General features: G+C 46.0%; 1 protein-coding gene across 4 annotated transcripts in view; it reads right to left on the bottom strand.

Moving 5' to 3' along the window:
* The window catches only part of Zasp52 (Z band alternatively spliced PDZ-motif protein 52), a 114,953-nt gene extending 91,562 nt beyond the window's left edge, over positions 1-23,391 (bottom strand). For 2 of the 4 annotated variants that reach the window (XM_075692812.1, XM_075692821.1), the window contains exon 1: positions 22,724-23,389. In XM_075692812.1, coding sequence (XP_075548927.1) covers positions 22,724-22,831 — 108 coding nt within the window. In that variant the 5' untranslated portion in view covers positions 22,832-23,389. Of the gene's footprint in view, positions 1-22,723 lie in introns of all 4 variants that reach the window. The other 2 variants (XM_075692795.1, XM_075692802.1) reach the window with 2 other exon arrangements.
* Between the last annotated feature and the right edge of the window lie 1,136 nt (positions 23,392-24,527).

Genomic DNA, 24,527 nt, shown 5'->3' with positions numbered 1-24,527 from the left:
ATCGCGCATAAAGCGCGCAATGTGAAGTATGTTAGCTTGGTTTTCGAGGTGACATCGAATGCATGGTACTGACGTGACTGCAACTTAAGCTTCCACAAATTTCATCGCGTTTATTGCACTAATCGAGCAAGGAATGCCGAGAGGAACAGTGCACCAGTGGAATTAGTATAGTACGTGAGGAGAGGGGGAGGAGGAGCGTAGGAAGAAAACGTGAGAACAAGTGCAGAGAGCAAGAAAAAAGAAGAGACAGGGGAAAGCAGCCAGGCGTGTATGAACACCCGGAGCGACTGGCGCACGGCTGGCGCTCAAAGGCACATTTGGAAGCGCTGAGAGGTGAAACGTTGGGGCCCTGGGAATGAGACGGCTGAGTAACTGTGGGGACGTCTTTTTTTTTTTTATTGATATGATATAAGGAGATGTTGACGCACAATTTAAGGCGCCGGCTACTCCTTATCTCTTGAATGGTTCCATCATACAACATACAGGGTACAAGAATACATATGAAATAACCTTTTCACGGAAGCACCAGGACTTATCACACAACGTTTTCACAGAAAGACTATGACATAATAAGCACATGGAACATACAATATACAAGGTAAATGTCTCCACAGTTATGTAGATAAAAGTCTCAAAAATACAAAAGATATTGTCGCCTAATGACACAGTCTCTAGTTAGCGGGTGATACATTCACCGTGCAAACGCACTACCACGTATAGTCACAGCAAAACAGCCAACATAACATAATTCACAAATACATGCATATATGCAGCGACAATAAAATGAAAGGAACAATAAAAGCATTAATAAGATCCAACAATGCCGCTGCCTTCAAGAAAAGTCTTTAGTGCTCTTAAAGCGCTCTTCTGCAAAGACGTTGTTGGCCAAGGGCCCAAAAGTTTCCTTAAACTGAAAGGTCTGCGGTCTAATTTAATGAGCGCTGATTTAAGTCGGCTTCTTGGTGTGTCGTGATGTGGGCAATCTAGAAGGAGGTGATATATATCTTCATCTACAAATCCACAATCACATTCGGGGGTTTCCGCACGGCCAATTCTGTGTAAGAAATGCTTTGTGTAGGCAGTGCCTAGCCTTAATCGATGAATAAGAGTTTCTATAGTTCTGTCTAATGATAATGAAAATTTGAATTCAATGAACGGATCAATATGGTATAAGTCCGAGCTCTTGGAATTCTGATCAAACCAAGTGTTTCTACACATTTTAAAAGACCTTGTCCTTATAATGCAACGTATCTCATTTTTCGATATTGGGAGCGCAACCACGTCATCTTTGAGGTGTGCTTGTCGTTCTGCTTCATCGGCTGCTGTGTTGCCAGGAATGATACAATGCCCTGGTATCCACTGAAATGCTATCGCATGTTTCGCTGCGCTTGCCTTTGTGAGGTTTTTAAGTGTCTCGTATATTATACTATCACTGAATGTTTTCCCTTTTGTGCTGCAGAGTGATGTTAGAGCCGCCTGTGAATCGCTGAAAATTACCCATTTTTGCGCATCTCTTACTGACAATATAAATTTTATCGCACATAGGATTGCGAACAGTTCGGCCGTTGTCGACGAAGTCGCACGATATATCTTAAATGATGCTTGTTTGTTGAGGTGCGGTATAATGAATGATGAAGTTGAAGAGGTTGATGTACTGGAGCCATCTGTATAGACGTGTGTGTATCCTGAATACCGCATATATATCTGGTAAAGTGCTAGCTGTTGAGCAGCTTGAATGAACATGTCTCTTTTTCTGAATATTCCGTCTACTGAGAATTCGATTTCTGGAAGTGCAAGCAGCCATGGAGGATATTTGACGTCTGAATTCCAAAGTTCATTTCTTGGCAATATGTGAAGATTTCCTCGAATTTCTATATGAACATGACTTTTATCTCGTTTCATTATGTCTAGAGCCAATGGGTGATTTTTATGTTGTGTTTGAAGACGAAAATAATGCCGGCATGTTTCTGTAGTTTGCACAACTGGAAATGGTGATTGACGAGCCTCAGCTATTACAAGAGAGCTAGAAGTCGCTCGTGGAACTCCTAGACATATGCGTAGTCCTCAAGCTAAAGGTCTTTGAAGTCGCTCTTCTGACGTGTGGGAAAGTCCGTGTAAGATGGGCGCGGAATACGCAATTTTTTGTCGTATTAATGCATTGTAAACAGTCAGCATGGACAATACTGATCCGCCCCATGATGTGCCTGCGAGTCTGCGAAGTACAGTCACTATGGAATTGACCTCGTTTTCAAGTTTTTTTATGTGGGGTGTCCAGGATAACTGCCTATCAAGTATTATGCCAAGAAACCGATGCTGTGTGACAATCAATAGAGGGTGTCCTTCCAGATTCAGGGAGAAATTTTTTAACGGCCTCCGAGTGAAGGGCAATACAGCTGTTTTTGCGTGTGATAGAACCATCCCTCTCTGTGTCAAAAATTGGTTAATGATATTTATGCCGTCTTGCAGTGCCATCTGAAGTAGTTGAGCATTAGACCCAGATGTCCAAATACACACATCATCTGCATATAATGAAAACTCTAACTGTGATGGCAGCCTTCTTGCTAAATCAGTCATGACGCAGTTAAAAAGAAAGGGGCTGAGTACGCTTCCCTGTGGTACTCCCTGTTTGACAACATGTTCAGCACTCTTTCCTTCGCCCGTCTGAACAAATATTTTCGACCTGATAAAAATTCAGAAATCAATCGCAAAGACCTGCCAGACAGTCCAAGTTCCAACATACTTAGCAGAACGTGAACGTGACTAACAGTGTCAAATGCCCTCTTGATGTCTAAGAATACTGCTATCGTCATGTTTCCACGTGCACGCTCGTGTTCCACACAGGTTACTATTCTAATATTGCATCCATTGTGCATCTATGTTTCCTAAAACCTACTAAATAGTTGGACAACACATCCGTTTGATTACACCACCATTGAAGTCCCGCGTCAATCATTTTCTCCATTACTTTGCATAAACAACTTGTCAAGCTAACTGGGCGGAAGGATTCAAGGCACAAGGGCGTCTTTCCCGGTTTTAAAATTGGAATGATTCGAGCCACTTTCCAAGAGTCGGGCACAGTTTCTTCTATCCATAAATTATTATAGATGTCTAAGAGAGCATTTGTACCTGTCGGTCCGAGGTTTCTTAGCATATTGTACGTAATGCCGTCCGGCCCAGCAGCAGAGTTTTGGCGACATGATTCAATTGCACATTGAAGCTCGCTTAATGTGAAAGTATGATCTAATTGAGGATGTTGGGCCCAGTAGCAAGCAGTAATTTTCTGCTTAGCTAACGCTACTGAAATACCAAATTCTGTACATTGCGATGAAAAAGCAGGTCTGGAAATAAGCTCACAAAATTCATCTGCGACTATTATCTCACACGTGTCCCGAGCTACAGCGAGAGCACGAAATGGGAAGCTCTGTGTTACAGGTCCGCTTAAAGAACGAATTACTAGAAATATTCGTGGGACAGACGCGTGAGGAGACAGTGTGCCACAGAAATCGCGCCAGCGCCGTTTGCCTAAATTTTCCACGCGTCTGCGCATTACTTTGTGTATTTTCTGAGCGTTTCTGTATGCTTCTAAATTTCCGCTGCGTCGGTACGCTCTTTCGGATCGGCGTCTGATGGCTCTTAGGTGTTCATACTCTCCGTCAACTGCAGCATAATCTTTTGTAATTGAGACCTTCTTTGTGCATATGTTCATGTTATCCTGCAAAAGTTCTGTAAATCTTTCCGCTGTTGTATGTTGATTAATTTGATCCGTTAGGCGGTACCGGAAAGCTTGCCAGTTGGTTAGGCTGCTGTAACGCCTGATATCATAGTGCATGCTAGGGTGATTTACAAGGATGGAAAAATGATCACTTCCGCGCGTTTCCATATCTGTTGTCCATCCCGCACCATTCACTATATCATGTGAACACAGGGTAACATCTATGCACCTTGAATAATTATACCCACGAAGAAATGTTGGTGACCCATCGTTTAAAACAGTCAAGTTGCATTTATCTATGGCGCACTCAATAACGTTACCACGTGCATCACAATGATCACTGCCCCAGATGATGTTGTGTGCATTGAAGTCGCCACATATAAATACATTAGAATGAGTTATTTTGAACATATCCACTAGCGCTTCTACTGAAATCCGGTTTGAAGGTTGTAGATATAGATTAATCACTGTTATGCAGGGGCCCTATAACGTAAAACTATTCCAATATGTTTCTATTCCAATATCCTGACGTCAAATTTGCGTAACCACCAACGCAAGCACCGGGCGGTCACCCGCAGGGTTGTCTTAACAGACCAATCAAACGCTCTCCTCGTTCATAGGAGGTCACTTTTGTTTGCTTGAAAAACGAATAACATTGCCTACACTGAGCGGCTTGTCGTTTCTAATTGGCTGACAAGAGACGAGGAGAACGCTCAAGTGGAGAGGGATTCGATGGGGCCGAGCCACTGCACTGAAAGTCGATAACCGGATGAAGTGGGTGGTGCCGGCGTCTACGATTGGTCGGCTTTCCCTTACTTAGCTTGCGGTGGCTGGTCGAAAATCGCGACGGCACGCAACGGAAGCTCAAGAATGCCGCTAAAACGGACCCTCAGCAAAGAAGAGTTGGCAGAATGAGGGGATAAACGTGCCGAAAGTGCTCGAAAACGTTACACGGCCACGCAAGAAGTTTTATTATACGCAAATACACCCATGCTCTCCGGCAGGTGCGAATAGCCAGCGTCTGAGTGATCGGCGGCAGCCATCTTCTGTTCCTTTCGGAACGGGGCAGCCTGCGGCTATTCCGAAGAAAATTCAGTTTTGTTCGGCATATTAATGCATCTTTATCGCGTACACGTCATATTGACGCGGTGAGTTCTTGCGGTTTTGTGACGTCGCGTGACAGGCAGGTGAAGTGGGTGCAGCCCGAAAACTTTTTACCAATAGCCGAGGGCTAATGGCGAAAAGGGGTCGAATCAGAAATAACTGTTTTTCTTTTTCCTGTCAAATCATACATAATCAGTGTGTACACATCATATCAGATGGGGAGGTATCGCGGTTTTCCTGACGTCGCGTGACAGACAGGTGAAGTGGGGGTGGTCGAAAAAAGCTTTTGACCAATCGTGGAGGGCTGATAGCAGAATTGGAATAGAAAAGTTTGGAATAGTTTTACGTTATAGCGCCCCAGAGCTTGCCAAAGGATACTTTACATGCGATGAATTCCGAGAAATCTGAATCACTGGACTGAATATGATAAGATGGTAGGTCTTTTCTGACGCACAGGAGCACTCTGCTAACAGCACCTTGACGAGAAGTCTTGTATATCACATAATTCGAGAGGCGAAAGTCGTCATTGATTCCTGCCTCTTGAATGCAAAGTATTGGAAAGTTGTATTGCACAAGCAGTTTACGAAAGTCAGCACACTTCCTTCGAAGACTGTTGGCATTCCACTGAAATATAGCGACATTTTTGTAGCGGTTATTCATGTAGTGCCTGCCGCAGTTTCGGCCCGGATTGTTGACACAATAGTGCTTCCAGAGGCAACAAGGCTTTCACTTCTGGTAGGTTGCTTGCTTCCAGCAGAGCAGATAGGATTGCCTTAAGCGCTGCGAAAAGCATTGGCAAAATCAGTTGTGTCACCGATGCGGTGGCATGTTCGCTATTAGCTGGCGTTACTCTTGCGGTAGGTGCATAAGGTTGCTGAGAAGAATGTGTGCAAATATTGGAGCTTTCTTGTGTATTACTTTCTGCCTGTTGTGGTCTGGGTTTCCGTAGCATTGATGCATAAGACAGGGCGCTTGACTGTGATCCTCTTGATTGGTCTCTTGATTGCACTGTCGTTTGTTCTCTCGAGGAGGAATAGCTTGTTGATTCTCTTGGCTGTGGTGGTTCCGGTGCCCGCTGTTGTGGGTGATCTTGCACTGGATGAACAATCTCAAGGTTTAGGGCGGGTTGGTTGCGTCGCGATTGTCTTCCATGGATGAGTTCATGTCGACGCATTTGTGCCGCTGCCTTGTTCTGAGGGCAGCCTGAGAAGGAGGCGGCATGGTTCCCCGCACAGTTCGCACATTTAGGTTGAAGAAGTGACTTGCACTCCTTGTGGTCATGATCTTCTGAGCAGATTTTGCATCGACGTGTGCTGCGGCAGGTTTTCGACATGTGCCCAAATCTCTGGCAATTATAGCAGCGAAGTGCTGGTCCTAGGTATTCCTCGACAGGATGAAGTGAGTTATAAGAAAACGTGAAGGGGATCGGATCGGTGATGGGGTCGGGGAGTTTAAGTTTAATATTGCGGTGATGAGTATAGGGGGCAAACGAGACAGAATAAGATAACGGTAGCCAAGATGTCCCGGCCCATGAACGTCGATTCACAGGAAGTCGCCGATAGAAGCCGCCACTTACGCGCTACGCTGCTGAAACACCCGAGTGACGTGCTGCGCGTTCGTAAGCGCCCAGAGTGACAAAGCGAAGGAACCTGTGGAAAACGAGACGGCCGAAGAACGCGCTCCGACTCACAGTCGGTGTACAGCACAGCGAACGAAACATCCCGTACGCTTCAGGATGTATCTGTGTACCGTGGCGTTACTCACGCGGCACTTCAGCATGACACGTGCTACAATTGATGTACTACACCAGGAATATCGAGTCATCACATTGTAAATGCAACGTTGACCTTGAACCAGTGTCACAAGAAGACTCGGTTGTGTTCATCATACATGAATTACAACAGAGCCGATCGTATCTACAATCTTGAGCGCGTCCACGAAGCAAGACGGCAGATCAGTTGAAATTGAATCATTCAGCACTTCTTCAGATGTGGGTGATGCGGAACTTTCAGAATACAGCATATTAGCAGTATTACTGAATTTGAAAACATCTAGGTCGATGGGTCTAGACGAAATTCCCAATGCATTTCTGAGGAAGTATGCCCAATGGATGGCTAAGTAACTAGCGGTAAATTTTGAAAGAAAGCGTTCTAATTCCGATAGCGAAAGGTAACGACTACGTCGAGCAAAGTATTCGAGCACATATTTCCTAAGGACATAAGAAAACTTCTCTCTTTTCAAGGAATTTTCAACGAATATCAGCATTTGTTTCAGAAGGGCTTATGTACAGTGACACGGCTAGTAGAAACAATTCATTATATTGCCGAAGTGCTTGATAGAAGGGGTCAAGAAGAAAAAAATATATAATTTTACTTCAAGAAAGCATTTCATCCCGTAATTCACAGGAAATTAATTATACAATTAAGAGCAACTCTAGAAAGAAGTAATGTTATTCAATGAATATAGTCATTTCTAAATAACCGTCGGCAGTATGTCTGTATTGATGGAAACAGGTCTGAGATCTGTTATGTTGAATTAGACGTGCCGTAATGCTACCTGTTCGAGTTTTGCGTTGTTAATGTACGTTAATCGTACATTAACTCTGTAATTCTATTGGTTATATTTTACTTTGTGAAAATTTCTTGTTCACTGAACTCCCGCGTTCTAAAGCATTCAGTTTGTCTTTTGCACAATTTTTAACACTCCATTACTGCATGTTAGCGCATTTCTTACGCTGTATTTCTTGTATATGTATTCACATATGTATTATAATTATTGTATAACCTTTGAGTGTACTCTCCCCCCTTACACAATGCATCTAGGGGCCTGTAAGGTATCTTTAAATAAATAAATAAATAATAAATCTGATGACTCAATGCGCTCTTGTAGCTAGATTGTTTGCAGAGATGGCGTTCTGTAAATTGAAGTTAAATCTAGTGCTGATCAAAATAAATTAAATGAGTGTTTGAATACAATCAACGAATTATGTAATAAATGGCAGGTATCACTGAATGCGCAAAAAAAGAAAGAACTGCATGCATGACCATAACTCACACAACTCACATACATTTGCCTCTAGACTTCAAATACATATTGCTAGGCAACTCCTTAACAAAAGTGATGGATTATAGGTATCTGAGCGTTACCCTAACTTTCAACTTGGAATGGAATCATCACATTGACAATATTGTTAGGAAAGCGAATAAAATATTAGAATTTACGCACCGCACTCTCAAACTTGCATCTAGCGAAACCAAGCTAATCTCCTTCAAAAGGATAGGGTGCCTTATTTTAAAATATGTACGCGAATCTTGGGATCCGTATGCTAAGAAACATCAACTCAAATTTGAAAGTGTACAGCGTTGAGCACCGCTTTGCATTCATTCCTGTTACCGGAGCCTAGATTCTGTTTCGCCCCTTTATGAAAAAGCTGGCTTATGTTCGTTACTCCAACTTCGAAGAAACCACAAGAGGCTAAACATTCTTTTTTATTTTTTTTCCAACATGGTGAACTAGTTGGTCTTGGTTAACAAGAATCAGTATGGGAATGAAACTACGTCTAGGATAAAACGGAATAACTATAGCAGACATGCAAGTGAATTAAGATTTGAAGGCTGCTTTAAAAGGACAGGGCGGACTGTACTAGAATATGCATGCGAAGCTCGGGATCCGTATTCAGGATCGAGAGTCAGCCTCTAGAGTCTGTACAGGAGTACGTTTATCTATGTCAGTTACTCACAGGGGACCCTGATTATGAGACGGCAATTTACAGAAGAATGAAAATGGGTTGGAGTGCCTGCGACAGGCATTGCCGAATCGTGGCTGGTAACTTGCCACTGTCGTTGAAAAGGAAATTGTACAATCATTCCATTCTACCGGTGCTAACATATGGGGCAGAAACTTGGAGGTTAACAAAGAAATTCGAAAACAAGTTAAGGACCGCGCAAAGAGCGATGGAACGAAAAGTGTTAGACGTAAGGTTAAAAGACAGGAAAAGAGCGGTGTGGATCAAAGAGGAAATGGGAATAGCCGACATTCTAGTTTACATTACCAGAAAAGAAATGGCGCTGGGCGAGCCATGTAATGCGTAGAGTAGATAACCGGTGGACCATTCGAGTTACAGAATGGGTGCCAAGAGAAGAGAAGAGAAGCGCTGTTGCGGGCGGCAGAGAACTAGGAGGGATGATGAAATTATGAAATTTGCATGCGCAAGTTGGAATCAGCTAGCACAAGGCAGGCCTAATTGGAGATCGCTGGGAGAGACCTTCGTACTGCAGTGGACATAAATAGGCTGATGCTGCTGCTGCTAGTGATTATTATTATTATTATTATTATTATTATTGCTGTTGTTATGATTATGATGATGATGACAGTATGCTATAGGCATTCCTTTTTTAGCTAGCAGCAAATATATATATATATATATATATATATATATATATATCAACTTTAATGATATGCTGGAGATGTTAGCGTGGCTGACCTCGAGCAGCGAGAGAAGGAAAACGATTCCCTGTGTAGTCGGTGCAGTTAGCCAATGGGAGTTCGCGTCTATTTTGTTAATGGTCTAAAAGTGGCATTCTACAGTTCATTCGCTACAACTGGTCGTGTTTTGTGCCCTGATTGTGTTTGTTTCGACGCACAGTATATGACTAAATGTATAGGATATTTTTATCCAGTGTATACATTATACTTTTTTTGTCCCAGTTATCTTTATTCTGTAAGGAATCGACAGTATAGCGAATAAATAAAAAATACGAAAGAATAAATAAAAAATTGGTGGTCGCTCACTACGCTGCTTAGGAATTAAGCACGATTAATAGAAACAACATAGGCAATCACGAGAACGAACAACCGAGTACAGCACAAATTAGTCATACGCAGGAGGCATGCCACAATTGCCCGCGCCTAACTCTCGCTCAACTGTAACATGACAAAAAAAAAATGAAACTGAACATCTAGCGCCTTTCCTCAAATATTAGCACGAATCATTTTTTGCGAACTTCAGGCACTTCGAGAGTATCTGTCTAGGCTACTGCGCCGCGGGGCTGGCGGCGCCTACGAACTTCAGCTTGTGGGTGTGTATGCTCGTGTCCGCGTTGCCCACGTGGTCGTGGCATCGCCGTCATTCGAGCTCCGACTTTCGCTTCTCGCGTACTACCTGCGCAGAGCCAGGTGGCGCGCGTTAGAAGATCCGGGAATGTCGGCTGCGGAACACCGGGTGGTGGTTGCGTCCGCACGAACTGCGGTTCGAAAGCGAGTTTCCCACCCAGTGCACCACAACTGGCTCCTGACGCTTGACCGCAGCTTCGTCAAAAAAAAAAAAAAAAGCGTCTACTCGGACTTTGCGTTCCTCAAAGGTTTACTTCAGCAGCTCCAAGATGGCGTACTACTGGGGTACTGCTTGGTGCAGAGGAAGGAGAACGTGTTCGCAATCATCGAACAGTTTGGCAAGCCCACGTTCTTTGTGACCATCAGCATGTCCGAACTCCACAATGAGCGCCTGCTCGAAGTCATAGAGAGAGCCGCCGCAAGGTCGATGCCTTCGCCAGCCTACCCGCAAACGTGTTCGCTTAACTTCGATTCCCACAGTACGCGAGGCCCGTATAATAGTTTTGCTGTTCTTTTGAATTTTAAACCCTCACTCATTGAAATCAACAGAAAAATTACTTTCTATTCAAAATACGCGCTTCTTATTTTCTTAAGTTCATCGACACGTGTTTTAAAAGTCTACTGCACCTCTTCGGGCAGACCCCTTTAGTGTGCGAAGTTTCTTCTTTCTTTGTTTTCGCTAAAGGGGGGCGGGGGGGGGGGGGGCTTTGAAACAGGACTATGGATCACGTATTTCTATCCTGTCGCCGTCATCAATCCTGCCTCCAAGCAGGCCTTATCGTTCCGAAAGCTACGACTCCTTCGTAGCCGGAATTAGTGCACGTTTTGTGGGTGCGCTTCGCACTACATTCAACTTGTATTAGTATTTTATCTGTATTTTTTATAAAACGAAAAAAAAATTGGTGCACTAAAGAATTTTTAGGGGGTGAAATGCAAATGCGCTCTTGTACTTATATTTGATGCACGTTAAATATCTTCAGGTCCCCAGAATTAATCTGGAGTCCCCCACTACTGCGTTCCTCATAATCATATTGTCATTGTGGCACATAAAACCATAGAGTCATCGTTTTATATAGGAAGGCCGTGCAAAAACGGCGAGCCGGCAACGTATGCAGTTGGTCTGTCTTGATTTCTCGCGCACACTTCGTAACTTGGCAGCCACATTTTATAGTGCACGAGCCTCCAACATGGCTTCTTCAACTCACTCTTACTTTTTTTTTTTCAGGTGAATAACCTAAGCGTGTTTCAATACCCAAGTTCCAGGAGCTTTCATAATAACGAATTCTCGGCTCATATTTTCAAAAAGCTCTTACGCTATAATTGTTCGTGAGAATGAATTCCAACCAATCCTGATGCTGTACATTTCATTAGCGAAGGCGGCCAGCCAATGGCGAAAAACACTTGCGGATGAAAAGCTTTGTCTTCTCGCCTTCTCTTTTCAATTATTTGCCAGCTTACCGCTGTTGCTTCGCTGTGATATAATTTTTCGCATGGCCAACCAAGTTCTTCAAGTTAACTATTCTGCGTCATGAACTTGCATTTTCCTCGGTCAAGAAGACGACAAGAAGAAAAAGACCTAAGAAACGCGGGCCGAATTCACGAAGACTTCGTAAGCACTGTTTGCCATGGACCGAAAGCCTTTGCTAATATTATGTCTGACGTCACGTCAGCCTGATATCTGCTCTTACGAACCCTTCCAGAATCAGAAGTTATTTTTTTTTCTGGAGCAATCAATCAAAGGTTGAATTAAGCAATCAGTCAATCAATTAGTCAAACGAACTTTTATTTCTAAATGATAAATATGGGGGTGACGACAAAAAATCTGCAAACTGCAGTTTGAAGAGGCTCCGTCCCCCTACAGAGTTGGAAAGAGGGGCCCGTATTTCGTAGCCTTTCTTTTTTCGCGCATTTTTCTTTCACTTTTCCTTTTTTTTTTTATTAACTCGCACGAACTATCGTTGAGATCGACCACTCAGCGAGACGGATGAATCATAAGAAGTGACTATAGAGTCACCGGAAAACCGTCCTAACAAAATGTGGCCCCCAAAATTGATGCTCGCGCAGGAATAGCTCTTCGGTACCTAATAATCCGGGGCTGAACATTTCTACACTCTTGGCATGGAAAGAAGGATAGAAAGTGAAAGAGCGTACGTATAAGGGTTGCCCACACTGGGCGCGCGCGCTTATCCCCGAAAATTCCCAGACGACGCGACTTGCTCCTCGCCACAAAGGTGCCCTCGCAGCTGTGCATAAGGCGCGGGGCCCTCTTATATATTTAGGGGTGCCCGGAATAGTCCGCGTCTCCTCGCGAAGCCACGAACGGGCACCCGCGAGCAAGCCGCCCGCAGAAGCTCCGAGAACGTCTCGGCCTGTTGGGGGGGACACGGCGCTTCTCTTCTTGCGCGCCTATAATGCATCGATTTCTTCGAGACACGCCGTTTTATGTACACGTCGTCACAACCCGGCTGCCGTCACATAGACGATGGGACACGTGTGTCAGCAGGAACGATTAGCGTGGAGCAGTTAAAACAATAATGAAAAGAGTAAGTAAAAAAAAAATAGGCAAACCGCTTTATAAAGCGAGAAAAAGTGGGGCGAGGCAGGGGCCACCGTCCTCGTCGCACTTAAGGACCCTTTCGTCGTGGAAATCGAAGCGCATCGGTCACGTTAATCAGTCCTTACTACGCAGTAAATCGGGGTCTTATTTTTTTTTTTCTAAGCGTTTTTGCATTGGCCGGCCGTCTACGCTAATTGTCCAACACCATGCACGATTGGTGGCGAATGTTCTCACGAACAATGCTAGCGTAAGAACCTTTTTTCTTAGTGTGTGCGTATCTGTTGTGTGTGCGCGCGCGACTTGTCATATATATATATATATATATATATATATATATATAACTGTATAACGATCTTATGTGCTAGAACGACGATATGATTGTGAGGCACGCCGTAGGTGGGGGTCTCCAGATTAATTTTGACCACCTGGAGTTCCTTAGCGTGCACCAAAATCTAAGTACACGAGGGTTTTTGTATTTCGCCCCCAAAAATGCTGCCACGCCATGAAGGAAGGAAGGAAGCCACGCCATGATCGGTAGCTTAATAACTGTATGGGGTGTGGCTGCCGGGAACTCGAGGTCGCGGCTTCGATCCTGGCCGTGGTCGCCGCATTTCGATGGGGGCGAAGTGCAAAAGAGCTCGTATGCTTAGATTTACGAGCGCATAAAAAAAACCAAGTGGTTGAAATTATTCCGCAGTCTCCCACTACGGCATGCCTCATGATCACATGACGGTTGTGTCATTTGAAGCCCTAAAACTTCATTTTTAAGATTTTAAATTTACCAACTGTGCCCCCTGTATAGGATCAATTGATCAAGGACGCTTCATCAGCCAATGGGAAAACATGCACTTCTTTCTAAGACAGACGCTGTAACTGGCTGTTTCGCGCTAAGGAATTGCAGCTGCTGGGACATGCAAGCATGTAGACCGAAAAGAGTATTATCAATTAATGAACAGTCATCTTCACGTATAGCGATCGAGAGAGAGCTACTTCTTTAGCATCCGTAATTCTTGAATAGGAGATGAACCAAAAGGCGAGAAAAAACAAGGCTAGCAAAGTTTGCTCAGCTTCCCTGGAGAACGCCACCCTGCGGAGTTTTCAGTTGCGCAACAGCATCGGGCGTCCTTTGGCTCACCGTAAGTAGACAGTGGAGCCCCGTGCCTAGCACGCGTAATCGTGCGAACAAAAGCGCCTATTGGCGCCGCGGGCTTCATTAAATGTGGCCGCGCTGCCACATCGTGCATGGCAATGCGCGCGTCGCCCGCCCGCCTAATTAGCAATAATTGCGGCGACCCTGAAACTTTTCTCATGTTACGCATTGCAGCGTGCTTTCACGCAGGCGCACTCAGTTATGACGGTCCGGCACGATTCCCGCAGACGGACGACACCCGACCCCCATGGAGCTCGCAGGGGAGCCGCGAGGAATTGCCCAAAGCCCCTCCATACACGTTTCCGCCGACCAGCGGCGGTGGCGCGTGGATGTAGGGGCTTTAGAATTGCCGAGACGAGCTCGGCCACACTCGCGCACCGAAAGTGATGTCGCGGGAAACTTGCACACCGCTCGCACGTGCTATACGTACACAGCGATGCTGCCAATGATCAACATACAGCTGTCTTTGGCTGAGCGGAAAACCCAGTATATGTGTGTAGCGCCTTGAACCGTTTGGCTCGAAGAAATCTTGCTCGTTGCTTCGTTGTCGGGATGAATTTTCAAGACGCTGACGTTCCGGCGCGGACGCGTGTAGCTCCGAGCCACAATAGCCCCCTTTCCAAGCTTTATCTTCTCGTATTTTGTTTAAAACTCCGACATTAGAGTGACACAATGCACGCCATAAAAAAACAACACCCAGAAGGTTAGCTCGGTTCGCGCCTTTTATTCCCAGCAATTCACGAAAATGACGCGTTTCTGATGACCTTTTCTTCTGCTCGTTGCCCAATTGTTAACCGCGCATCAGGGGTGGGGTGGCGGGTCGAGGGGGCTGTCTTCTGTGCGAACTGCGCGCGCTGCCATTTCGAGGCGTCCGTGAGTAGATTACGCCTCATTACGGCGCTCTCGCTAAGCCTCGTGAGAAACGGCGACCTCGAATATGGCCAGAGCTCGGCCTTGAGGGACGCTGCCATAAGTAAATGTATACGCATAACCCGCGAAGGGAAATGAAGTCCGCAGCACCTGTATACAGCGTCGAAGGTATACTGTCAGGCGGGGCCATAAACTTCCGCAGGAAGTGCTAAGGATTTCAGCTTTTCAACGTGATATTGCAGCCTTACGCTATAGGATTAAAACACTTCCAAGTGCTAAGTGTACGCATGCGCGTCACAGTATAGAGCAAGTGGCAAGGGCAACTGGCTCCTACATTCGGCGGCAATTGTACACCGTTAACCGGGCCAGCGCTATACTCTTCCAACGCTCTGCTCTTCCAGAAGGGGGGCCATGCCCTATGTCGGCAGCTAACCAAAAGAATGAAAGGTTCAAAGTTTTTAGTTTCTTCTGGTAAGTAAAGATACATAAATGCAAGAACGTGGAGAAGGCGCGCAGGTGCTCTACAGATTAAGGAAGAGACCACAAAACAGAGGCAAAGCTAACTTCATTCGCCTCAGCTTAACCCGCCGCCGACAAAGTCGAAATTATGCTCAACGTCAGTCAGGCGCTTAGTTGCTGTTGACGCTTATCACAGAAATAAGAAACCCTGACAATAAATCCTTCTGTATCAACCCGTAACCCGCAGTCACTCCTATATTGTTCTGATAAAATTGAACTTTAAGTTCGTAATTAAAAAGAAAAGAAATTGCAGTTCACGGCGTCGCGTTCAAGTGAGAGGAAAGAAAGTTCAGCTCCAAGTTTTTCCAGTGGTCGTAGTTCTCTAATCAAAAGCCTGTTTTGCCACTATATAGGTGTATTATTTTTATCTCGTAATTAACGCAGTTACCGCATGCAACCAAGTACATTTGACGCCGTTCTTCCCGTCGGTGTCGAAGCAGGCTCAGATGAACTCTGGTCTGAGGCAAAAAACACCGCGGCGCTGTTCAGGTGATATTCTGGGTTGTTTATCGCTGTTTCTGCGCATGCTCGCCATTCGCTTCTCCTTCGACTTTCTCTTCCAACTTCTCTCCTATTTTTTGCTTATCCCGCTTACCTTTCCTCGGCTTGGAGACAAATATTCTCCTTTATTGAAACTCGCTGACCGCGTCTGATTGATCCATACATGAGGTCGACATTGATATATTGCGAGCTGCCTGCCGGTGGCGCATGCGCTCCGACGTCGCGACATGCGACACGTCGAGACGAAGGGAGGGGGGAGGCGGGGGGGTCTGCTTGCGAGCGTTTGTGTTTTTCTGTTCGCTGAGGCAGCAAACAGAAGAGAAGCGCGCGTTGAAGGGTCGCACCAGTCGCGGGAGGCCCGCCCGAAAATAAACAGCGTCCGCGCCCTCTTCGAGTTTCTGCGACGTGCCCTTTGGCACTGCCGCAGCTGCAGCAGCTACTCCGAAGCGGACCCCCGTGCTCGGAGTCCGGCGGGATCAGCGATGCGCGGTCGTTGTATTCCAGAGATTCCCATCTTGGCTCGTGGCGGCTGTCTGCGCCACAGCGCTGACAGTTGGCCTTTGCCGTCTCGCGCAACCTACATATACCGCAGAGAGCCGTAAGCGAGAGACATATGGAAATTCGTTTGGCAGTTTCATTTGCAACATCGCGCTCACTTTGGCGGGCGGGATAAGGCGCAATGAATAACGAAACAGGGAAGGCGTTTCTCCGTTTTCCAACAGCAGCGAACCCGAACGAAACTGCCCTGCCACGTGAGCCAGCGTTCGTACACGATTCTGCCAGCTTCGCCCACACTGAAGAAACGCGCGCACGGCCGATTAAGCAATGCGCAGCTCTACCCCCACCGTGCTAACTTCGGCAATACTCCGAAATAGATATATTGCAATCTATATGACAGTGCGCGTCACGTACCAGCCGAGTCTGGAGGTTTCTTCTTCGCCTCCTTGCATAATTTCGTTCCTTATTCTTCCTTTTGTGAACGCATTCTTCTGGAAAAAAATGTCAGAACTTGACGACGGGAGTGAAGCGTCGTTCGGCGCGCACGGTTTGTTTCTGCCCTTCTCTCGTGAAAACTTATTTCATATTCTGCCGCTACTTTTCGTTTCTCGTTGGCATCAGATATCGGTAAGGAGCGTCTGTGATACGCACTAGCACAAGCGACATGGAGCTCAGTTTGTGCACAGCTCTATTCTCCTCTTGCGAAGGCAAAGCCTGAGTACGACGAGCAAGAATTTTCTTCGCTGACTGCCATAGGCGCCTCATGACAACGCCGCGAACACTCGCAATACGTACATGCTGCTGAGAGCATATGTACGCGTTCTCCACGTCGATCACGTGATTCGTAATTTGAATGCAAGTGGCACACACGTATGGGCGTATCTTTGCTTCTTCTCGTCGCGTGCTTTCTTCCATCGAGCTTTATTGCTTTCCGGCGTCATCTTCATTTCTTTTCGGCTTTTTCTGCAAAACACTTTCCTCCGCGTGGTTTTCGAACGTCTCACCCCGCTTCTGTGTATACGAGTGAACCTTCGTTGACGTGCAGTGGCCGCGGCGTACGTGCGGTCTCTCTTTTGCGCGCCACTTAGAACCGGTTTCAATGATGCTCTCACTCCAAGCGATTGAGTGAACGCGGAGGTTTTAAGCAAGCACGCTATTTATTTTCCTCCGCCTTTGTGACTCACTGAGCCGATGGAATTTCCTATCGGCGTCTTCTTTGCTTCAGCCTCTTAAAAGAACGACCTGGAGACACCGGCTGCTGCGTCACAGTGGTGTCCAACCTGCCCGACCAAAAAATAAAAGTTCAAGTAGGCATAAAAGCACCAGGCGGGGCTCTCATGTCAGCAGAAATTATAAAGCATTATCAAAGAGCCAAAAATTGATCCTGGTATTGTTTTCTTTTCTTTCCTTTTATTATTTTTTTTAACATGCACAAAATATACTGGTGGAAATAGTTTCGTGTCCAGGAACTAAGCTTGCTGAAGATACTGGACTTAGAGCTGGCAGTAGATAAGAGAAGTGGAAAGAGTAGTCTAAAAGTTTCCCTTAAAGTCTGGAGTCTTCCGAGAAAAAAAAAAAGAACTGCTTCTTATTTTTCAGAGTGTGATGCGCTCTCATTTAATAGAGCCTGTCAAGGCAGATGTTAGTCGAGTGAAAGGGGACCTCGCTCCAACGTACAAGAAGCTTAGCCTCGGACAGGGCTCGCGTCCACTTGTGAAAACGCCAGCTTTCTATCTCTCTCTTTTTCAGCAGTCATCGACGTATAGCCGAGATTCGTATCCCACACCAGGAATATGCACCGATATATCTTGTACAAGTAGTAAGCCACTCCTCTTCCTCCTACAGTTGCTACTATTCTCACTATCTTTTCCAAAATGACAGGGAATGAAAACTCAATTCAAGTGCATAAGTTACTGCAGTGTCTAGAAAGGAATAGATCTGCGAATTAGATACAAAACAAGGACTTTAGTTTTACAGTAGTAATTAGAAATCTGTAAATGTTCGTTTCAGGCTCACTAGACGCCAGCTTCCCCCCCTTCTCCGTAAACCTGAAAGGAATGCGGCGTCAGGAATGCACGGGCGTGTGAATAAGTTTTAAGTTCCATTCGTGACTCGGTGTGGCGTATGACCTCAACCATGACACTTGCTACTGTGCTAAGGCTTGAGCTAATTGGTACATATTTATAGTATATGCAATGGCACGGAAAAAAACGAGGACGTAAGGACACACAAGATGTACACCACCAGCGCCGACACCCAGCTGAGTTTACTAACTCAGATTACTAACACCAAAAGCACCCATTACAACTAGTAAACTGAGTCGCAGGTATGCGCTTTTGGTACACATTTTGTGTGTTGTCGTGTCCTCGCTTTTCAGCGCCATTTCATCTACTCCAACTACATTTTATTACACGATGACTCTCATGCCGAAGATGTCTGTATTACCTCTTGCTTTCTCTTTTTGTTGTCGATCTCTCTTTTCTGAAAGACAGAGAGATGTGGCGTGGCTGAGCCATATTCTACCTCGGTATCTCCACAGCCATCCGACTGTAACAGAAACGAAAGAATCATTCACCTGAATCGACCGCCAGCTAAGCTTGTCCCTGTATGCACACGACGGCGAAATGGCTTTACTGTCAACTAAAAACTGAGTGACCAGCACTATGATTTAAATCCAGGCACAAATTACGCTTTACTACCTGTGTTTCCTTAAGTGAAATGAAATAGTACGAGATGTTAGATGCTTGAAAACTGTTGCTCGTTCATATACGGTTAAGGTGTTAAAAGGGACGGGACAGTCAAGAAAACAGTGACCTAAGAAGCTGATGGTGGTGGCGGCGGTGGTGGTGGTGATGCTGCTTACAGGCAGGCTGTGCCCTGGCAGACCTGGCCGCCAATTTCTCCTCCTGAGCGTCTCTTTCTGCGTAAAAATGTTACCATGCTGAATTCGCCATCACCTTCCTGTGAATTCAATCCCCCTCGGAATATTGTAGGTTGTTCAATGTGTCTTATTTCCGTTACCTTATCGAGCTTTCATGCGGATGAGTGTTTACAATAAGAAAAAAAGACAACGACACTCATGCAATCAGTGTTCGCCATGAGAAGTGGCGCAAAAAATTTTAAAGGATCCGCAGAATGCAACAGGCTCGTTAACGAGAGTATCACATGTAAACGAAGGTCCACGCGTTAGAGACAAATGCTTCCTGTAGTAAAGTACTACATCTGCAAGTACTTCAAGTAAGATAAGAGATTCATAATTCAATAACATGTAACCAAATGTAACCAAAAGAAAGATGCTTCACTCAGGACAAGGCTGCCTATAGTTCGCTCATAGGGAACTGTCGCAATGCTGATACCGCGTATAGAACGCCTGAATATGAATGAATAAGCAAGCTTCGCGTCTCTGCATATTCAGAGATCCTTCGTGACCGGCTCATCTCATATAGCCATTACAGCCACATTTCGCTTTCCACGAGTGTTTTTTTTTGCGTGTGTGTGCGTGTGTGTGTGTCTGTATTTGTGCCTGTGTCTGTGAAACAATAGTGTTTGTAACAATAACAAATACATATGAGCCTTATAACGTTGTTGTCGTAGGCAAGCTCACCTGCTGGCAATACGTTTTTATTTTTAGCTTACTAGTTGCTTTTCATTTTGTATATTAATTTTTTTCAGGTAAGAGGGCCACTTACAAACTGCACTCACACATAGTAGATGTATGCGCAGAAAAACCCGAACGTAAGGAGCAGCACAGCACTGTGCAGTGCCGTGCGTCATACTGTCACAGTCTGCGTTACACCCTATGCAGGAAGTTTGGTCGCGTTGCTCTTTCCGTACACTTCGTTGTCCGCTGGCAGCAGAGAACCCCATAGCGACGTAGCTCTTCGATAAAGATGTATTCGGGGAAACGACAGAAAGATTATTCTGCTCTGTGATGTTGCAACTACCGTAGATAACGTGAACGGGGAACTATTGTCGCTTATTGCGCTGTCCTGCAGGCGCGCTAGACTCTTAGTTCGCACTGTGCAATCCTATAAGCCTCCAAGCAAGACAATTGCTTATACGAAAACATAACGCGATACTCGAACACTAAAGAGCCGCGGGTCATCGAAGGGAGATTTGGTAGCAGCGCCGAATTCAGGGAAAATACTTTTGAAGCTATAGCATGCAGCAGTCTTTTTTTCTACACCCTAAATTAATTTTTATTTCGAGCATGCCACATTTCTATTGTTCCTCTAGCGAAGCAATTTTCTTCGTTATCGTATTGTTCAGTCATCTACTTTGTCTCGAAGCAAACACAAGCAACTGCAATGTATTTTAAGTATGCAACACAGAATGCTTGATGTATCCGAATTGGTAAACGTCATCCTTCAGCGAATGATAGAGTCACCGAGGATTCGCCTTGAGAGTTGCAGCTCTAGCTCAAGAATGCGTCAGTTCAAATGCCTGGTAAGTTGGCTCCGTCCACATATGACGCCTCCTCAAAGAGCATACTCGTGACGCAAATATTTTCACTACCATCTGCCAACCATGATTCAAGATAGACTAGTATACTAATCAATGTCTCACAAACGCCAACAATGAAGAATTCACTGCAGCCTTCTTATTTGGGTGGTGCTAAATTACGGTCAACTGCGCAAGCAATTACAGGCATTCTGCGTCTATCCGCAAAAGCTACACGCTCTTGAAGACACATAAGTACAGCGCTTCAGCCTTCGTAGATCCACGACGCATTTCACCGCTCTCAACTATCAGATATACCTGGGCTTTTATTTGCTGCCGATATATATGCATGAAGCTAATCGTATCGGCATAGAGATGGAACTCCAGAACCATGCCAAAGGGCACCCAGGCATCCTCGGGCGCTCTAATCTATATCTTCTTATCACTGTTTCGAACTCTTATACAACGTGCACTTGTGAGCTGCCCAAGAACAAAATAACATTCCCCAGATAGAAGTGGCCCACTTCTTCCACACCGTTCCATGCCACCTCCACGGCGTATCCGTATCTCGGCTTTTTAATTGTTCTCCGAGTATTGTATTCTTATCGCAAGCAGGAGTCGCAATGACATTACGCATTATTTTCGAGCTCTCGGTCATGCTTCGCACGCGAACATGAACTAGTTGACATTGAGTCGACCGATCGTTAACTATAGCCAAGATAGTGGTACAATCTGCAGTTCAACTAAATGACCATGCTTGAAACGTTGCCAACAAGGGCTGCAATTCCGCACGTTGTCTTTCAAAATGCTGTCTTTCAAAATGTTTCAGCGTTGTCTTTCAAAGCTGCCGCTGTGAACATCAACTAATTCGGTGAAAAATTAAATACCAGGTATCAGAGCGGAGTAAAAGAGTAAGATGATGTGCACACCGTAGATAAGCTAACTTTTAGGCAGCAAACCTAGCAGCGGCGCACGGATCTCGACCCGAAGGAACTCGCGCAACTTGTAGCTAAAATTCCCATTCGGGTGTAAAACATCAAATTTCAACTCTAGCTCTCCTTCCCCCCCCCCCCCCCCTCATTCCCAAACCCTCTTCTAAACTTGCTGAGCGTTACCAGTCTAAGAATTCCAATAAAACACAATACGTCGCAGAATCTCCTACTGCGACTTTGTCCATGCGGGTCAATTAGAGCTGAGCGCAGGTGCATGTTTCACGCGAGCTATATTTCCGCTGATAAGGTGAAACATTTTGCACTCGGCAACCATTTCATTGCGGAATTTCTTCAGTTTCAGAGGCTCGGGAATGTAAGCATTGATATTTCAGTCTTTTTCGAATTATACGTCAGTGTGCGTTCGATTGGAAGCGAATTGGAGGAAAACAAGAAGGGGAAGTAAAAAACAAGGGAAAGATGCTGAGCTGTCATTGCCGAAAACGCCGCTATTCAGCAGCCATGAATTACCCCAGAGATGACATAGAAGGCTTCCTCTGGCAGCGTTCCAGGAAACTGGATAGGAAAGGATTTTACAGGGCTGCCCCATGCATGCGTCTAAGACTCGTGGACACAGTTTCTGAAGTCTTTGCACTTTCACCCTTGGATATTCACAGAAAAAGAACATTTGCGCCTTGCTAGTTTGAATCTTTTCTCATTAAAGGACAGTTTTAACACTCAACTAATCAACTCGTTTTTTCACGTCATGAGATATAAAATAAAGCCCGTTGGCGAAATATTTCCCGATTTGGGAGACCAATGTCACAACTACCGAAGACCTCCAGCAGAAATGCACTCATAGCTCACTTAACGAATTTGCACGTTATTTTTTAACCTAAGGTATGGTTAAAGCGAAACATCACGCGAAACGTCAATTTACATCACTGTCGCGCACGGAGCTCAAATGTCAGACGCGTCATTTGAACTCGTGCAAGAGGCATATGCAACCAGACGCTCCGCCATCTCTCCCTTTTCTTCTTCTTCCTCGCTCTCTTAAACGCGGAGATGGTACACGCGTCCTCTGAGAAATTTCACAAGGGCGTTCCGAATTTAGCGCCCGCAGTCCGAGCCAAGCGGTCGCTACCGCCGAGTCAGGCGGGAAAGACGAACGCCAGGCTCGGCCGCCAGGACCTCTATCGTGTGGGAGACAAACAGGCAGCATCGGTCTGACCTGTAGTACTGCTACACTTGAAATTTGGTGGATTTGTGAGGTAACGAACAACACCGAATAGTTTGCCTGCGGGCCCGGTAGGGAAGAAAGTCCCACTTACCCGTTGAACAGAGAGCGGGTATCCAAAGTCTTTGCCGCCAGCGAGCCGGAAGCCCCAGGAGGTGCCTTCTCCGCGCTGAAGCTTCACCGTTATCACCGTGTCAACCATGATGGCCTTTCCTCTATATCTTCAGTAGCAGTAGTAGTAGTAGTATTAGTAGTGGTAACCTCGTCGAGGGGCCGCTTGATGCCTCGCCGCTTTGTCGCTGTCCAGCTGGTCGAGTCGGTGAAGTCGTCGCACGCCGCCGAAAATTCCCAATGCACGTTTTACTGTTTTCCCTTCCTTCACACGCGGCGCGCACTTGCTCTCTCGTTGGATCGTCGGACCCCCCGCCTGAACACGGAGGAGAGAGAGCGCAGAAGTTAATCCCGCGACAACTGGAGGTCGGCAGCGAAGGGCTGTGCGCGCGGTAACTCGAGCGGCATCCAAATCGATATACCCCGGTCACCGCGAGAAAGTTTTCCGAGTCGCTCCTCTCTTTTTTGAGTGCGTGCGGGCCAGCCGCTCGGCGGTGCGCGAGCGCGCGCTACAGTCGTCGCTCCTCGCGCGGAAGGTGGGGGGCGGGGGGGTGGAAGAATCGCTTCTCGTCGGAGGAGAGAGCGCGGCCGCTTGCGGACTGGATTCAATCCCTCGCCGTGCTGAGCTGAACGGGGCGGCTTCGCTGCCGGACGGTCGGCGCGCGCGAGGCGCGAGGGGAGACGGCGTCCCGTGTGCAAAAGCCACTGACGTCAAGCTTTCCTGCGTGCCTTGTCGCCGCTTAAGAGAGCGCTGCGAGAAGGGGGGCAACGCGAACCGCGTGTGCGCCCGGCACCGGCCTGCTTGCTCTCATAAACGCACGCACATGCACGGGCCGGCCCCCAGCGAGCGCGAGCGCCCAGCACCACGCCGGCGATGCTGGCTCGGGGAGGAAAAGCACGCGTGGCGCACACGACGCCAACCCGAGTGTCATACTCCCCAGACAGACCGTAGGAAGCAAAACAAAGAAAGACAAAAAAAATGAAACCAAGAACGCGCTCAGTAACACTATCGGTGATCTGCAGTGGGGCTTGGCGCGCGCTTCACGTACCTAAGTCAAGGCTGTCGATCGTTGTTTTTGGCAGGATGCTCTATACTACAACGTAGTCTTATTCATTTCGACCTAGTTCATCTTCTTCACTGCTATTAATACCACTGCTACTACTACTTCTACGAATACTACTATGAAGTAGTGTTACTTGTAAGAATATTAGCATATGTATATATCCTTGGTTCTGCATAAATTCGCAAAACCGTCAGGAGCTATATTTCTTTACACAAATCCTGATAAAACACACAAGTGCAGCAGTCGATAACCTATATTTCCTTTCCAGCAATAGGCACTATTGTCTTGGATACTGTGTTGCTAAAAAAATCGTTGTTAGGCACAGTGGGCGGTGAGAATTGAACGAGCTTGCACAATACAAACGCAACTTTAGTGCAGACAAGTCTTTAAGCCTCAGTTACCACTTTTAAACTGGCCGCAAGCACCGTAAATTAGGTGAAAGAATAGAAGACCAATAACAGCCCAAAGTTCAACCTGGGTGTCACAAATTAGTTCCTTAACTGACCCGATTGATCCATACACCCTACACCAATACAAGTTCTATAAAAAAGACTACTGTACAACCTTTGTTATTAATAGTCTACAAGTCTTGATGAATTGTTGGACTGCCGGATCTTTGTGGCGCGGGCACTTTAAGTAGTATTTCATACCGACGTCGGGTTACACCAGTTTGCCTCGATGTATATGCGAATGCTTGTACGCGGAGTTCGACTGCGACCTTCA

This window comes from Dermacentor variabilis, chromosome 1 (genome assembly GCF_050947875.1).
Source record: "Dermacentor variabilis isolate Ectoservices chromosome 1, ASM5094787v1, whole genome shotgun sequence".
NCBI classification, from domain to species: domain Eukaryota; kingdom Metazoa; phylum Arthropoda; class Arachnida; order Ixodida; family Ixodidae; genus Dermacentor; species Dermacentor variabilis.
Note: the sequence above shows the minus strand (reverse complement) of the source record. Positions and strands in the feature narration are given on the sequence as shown.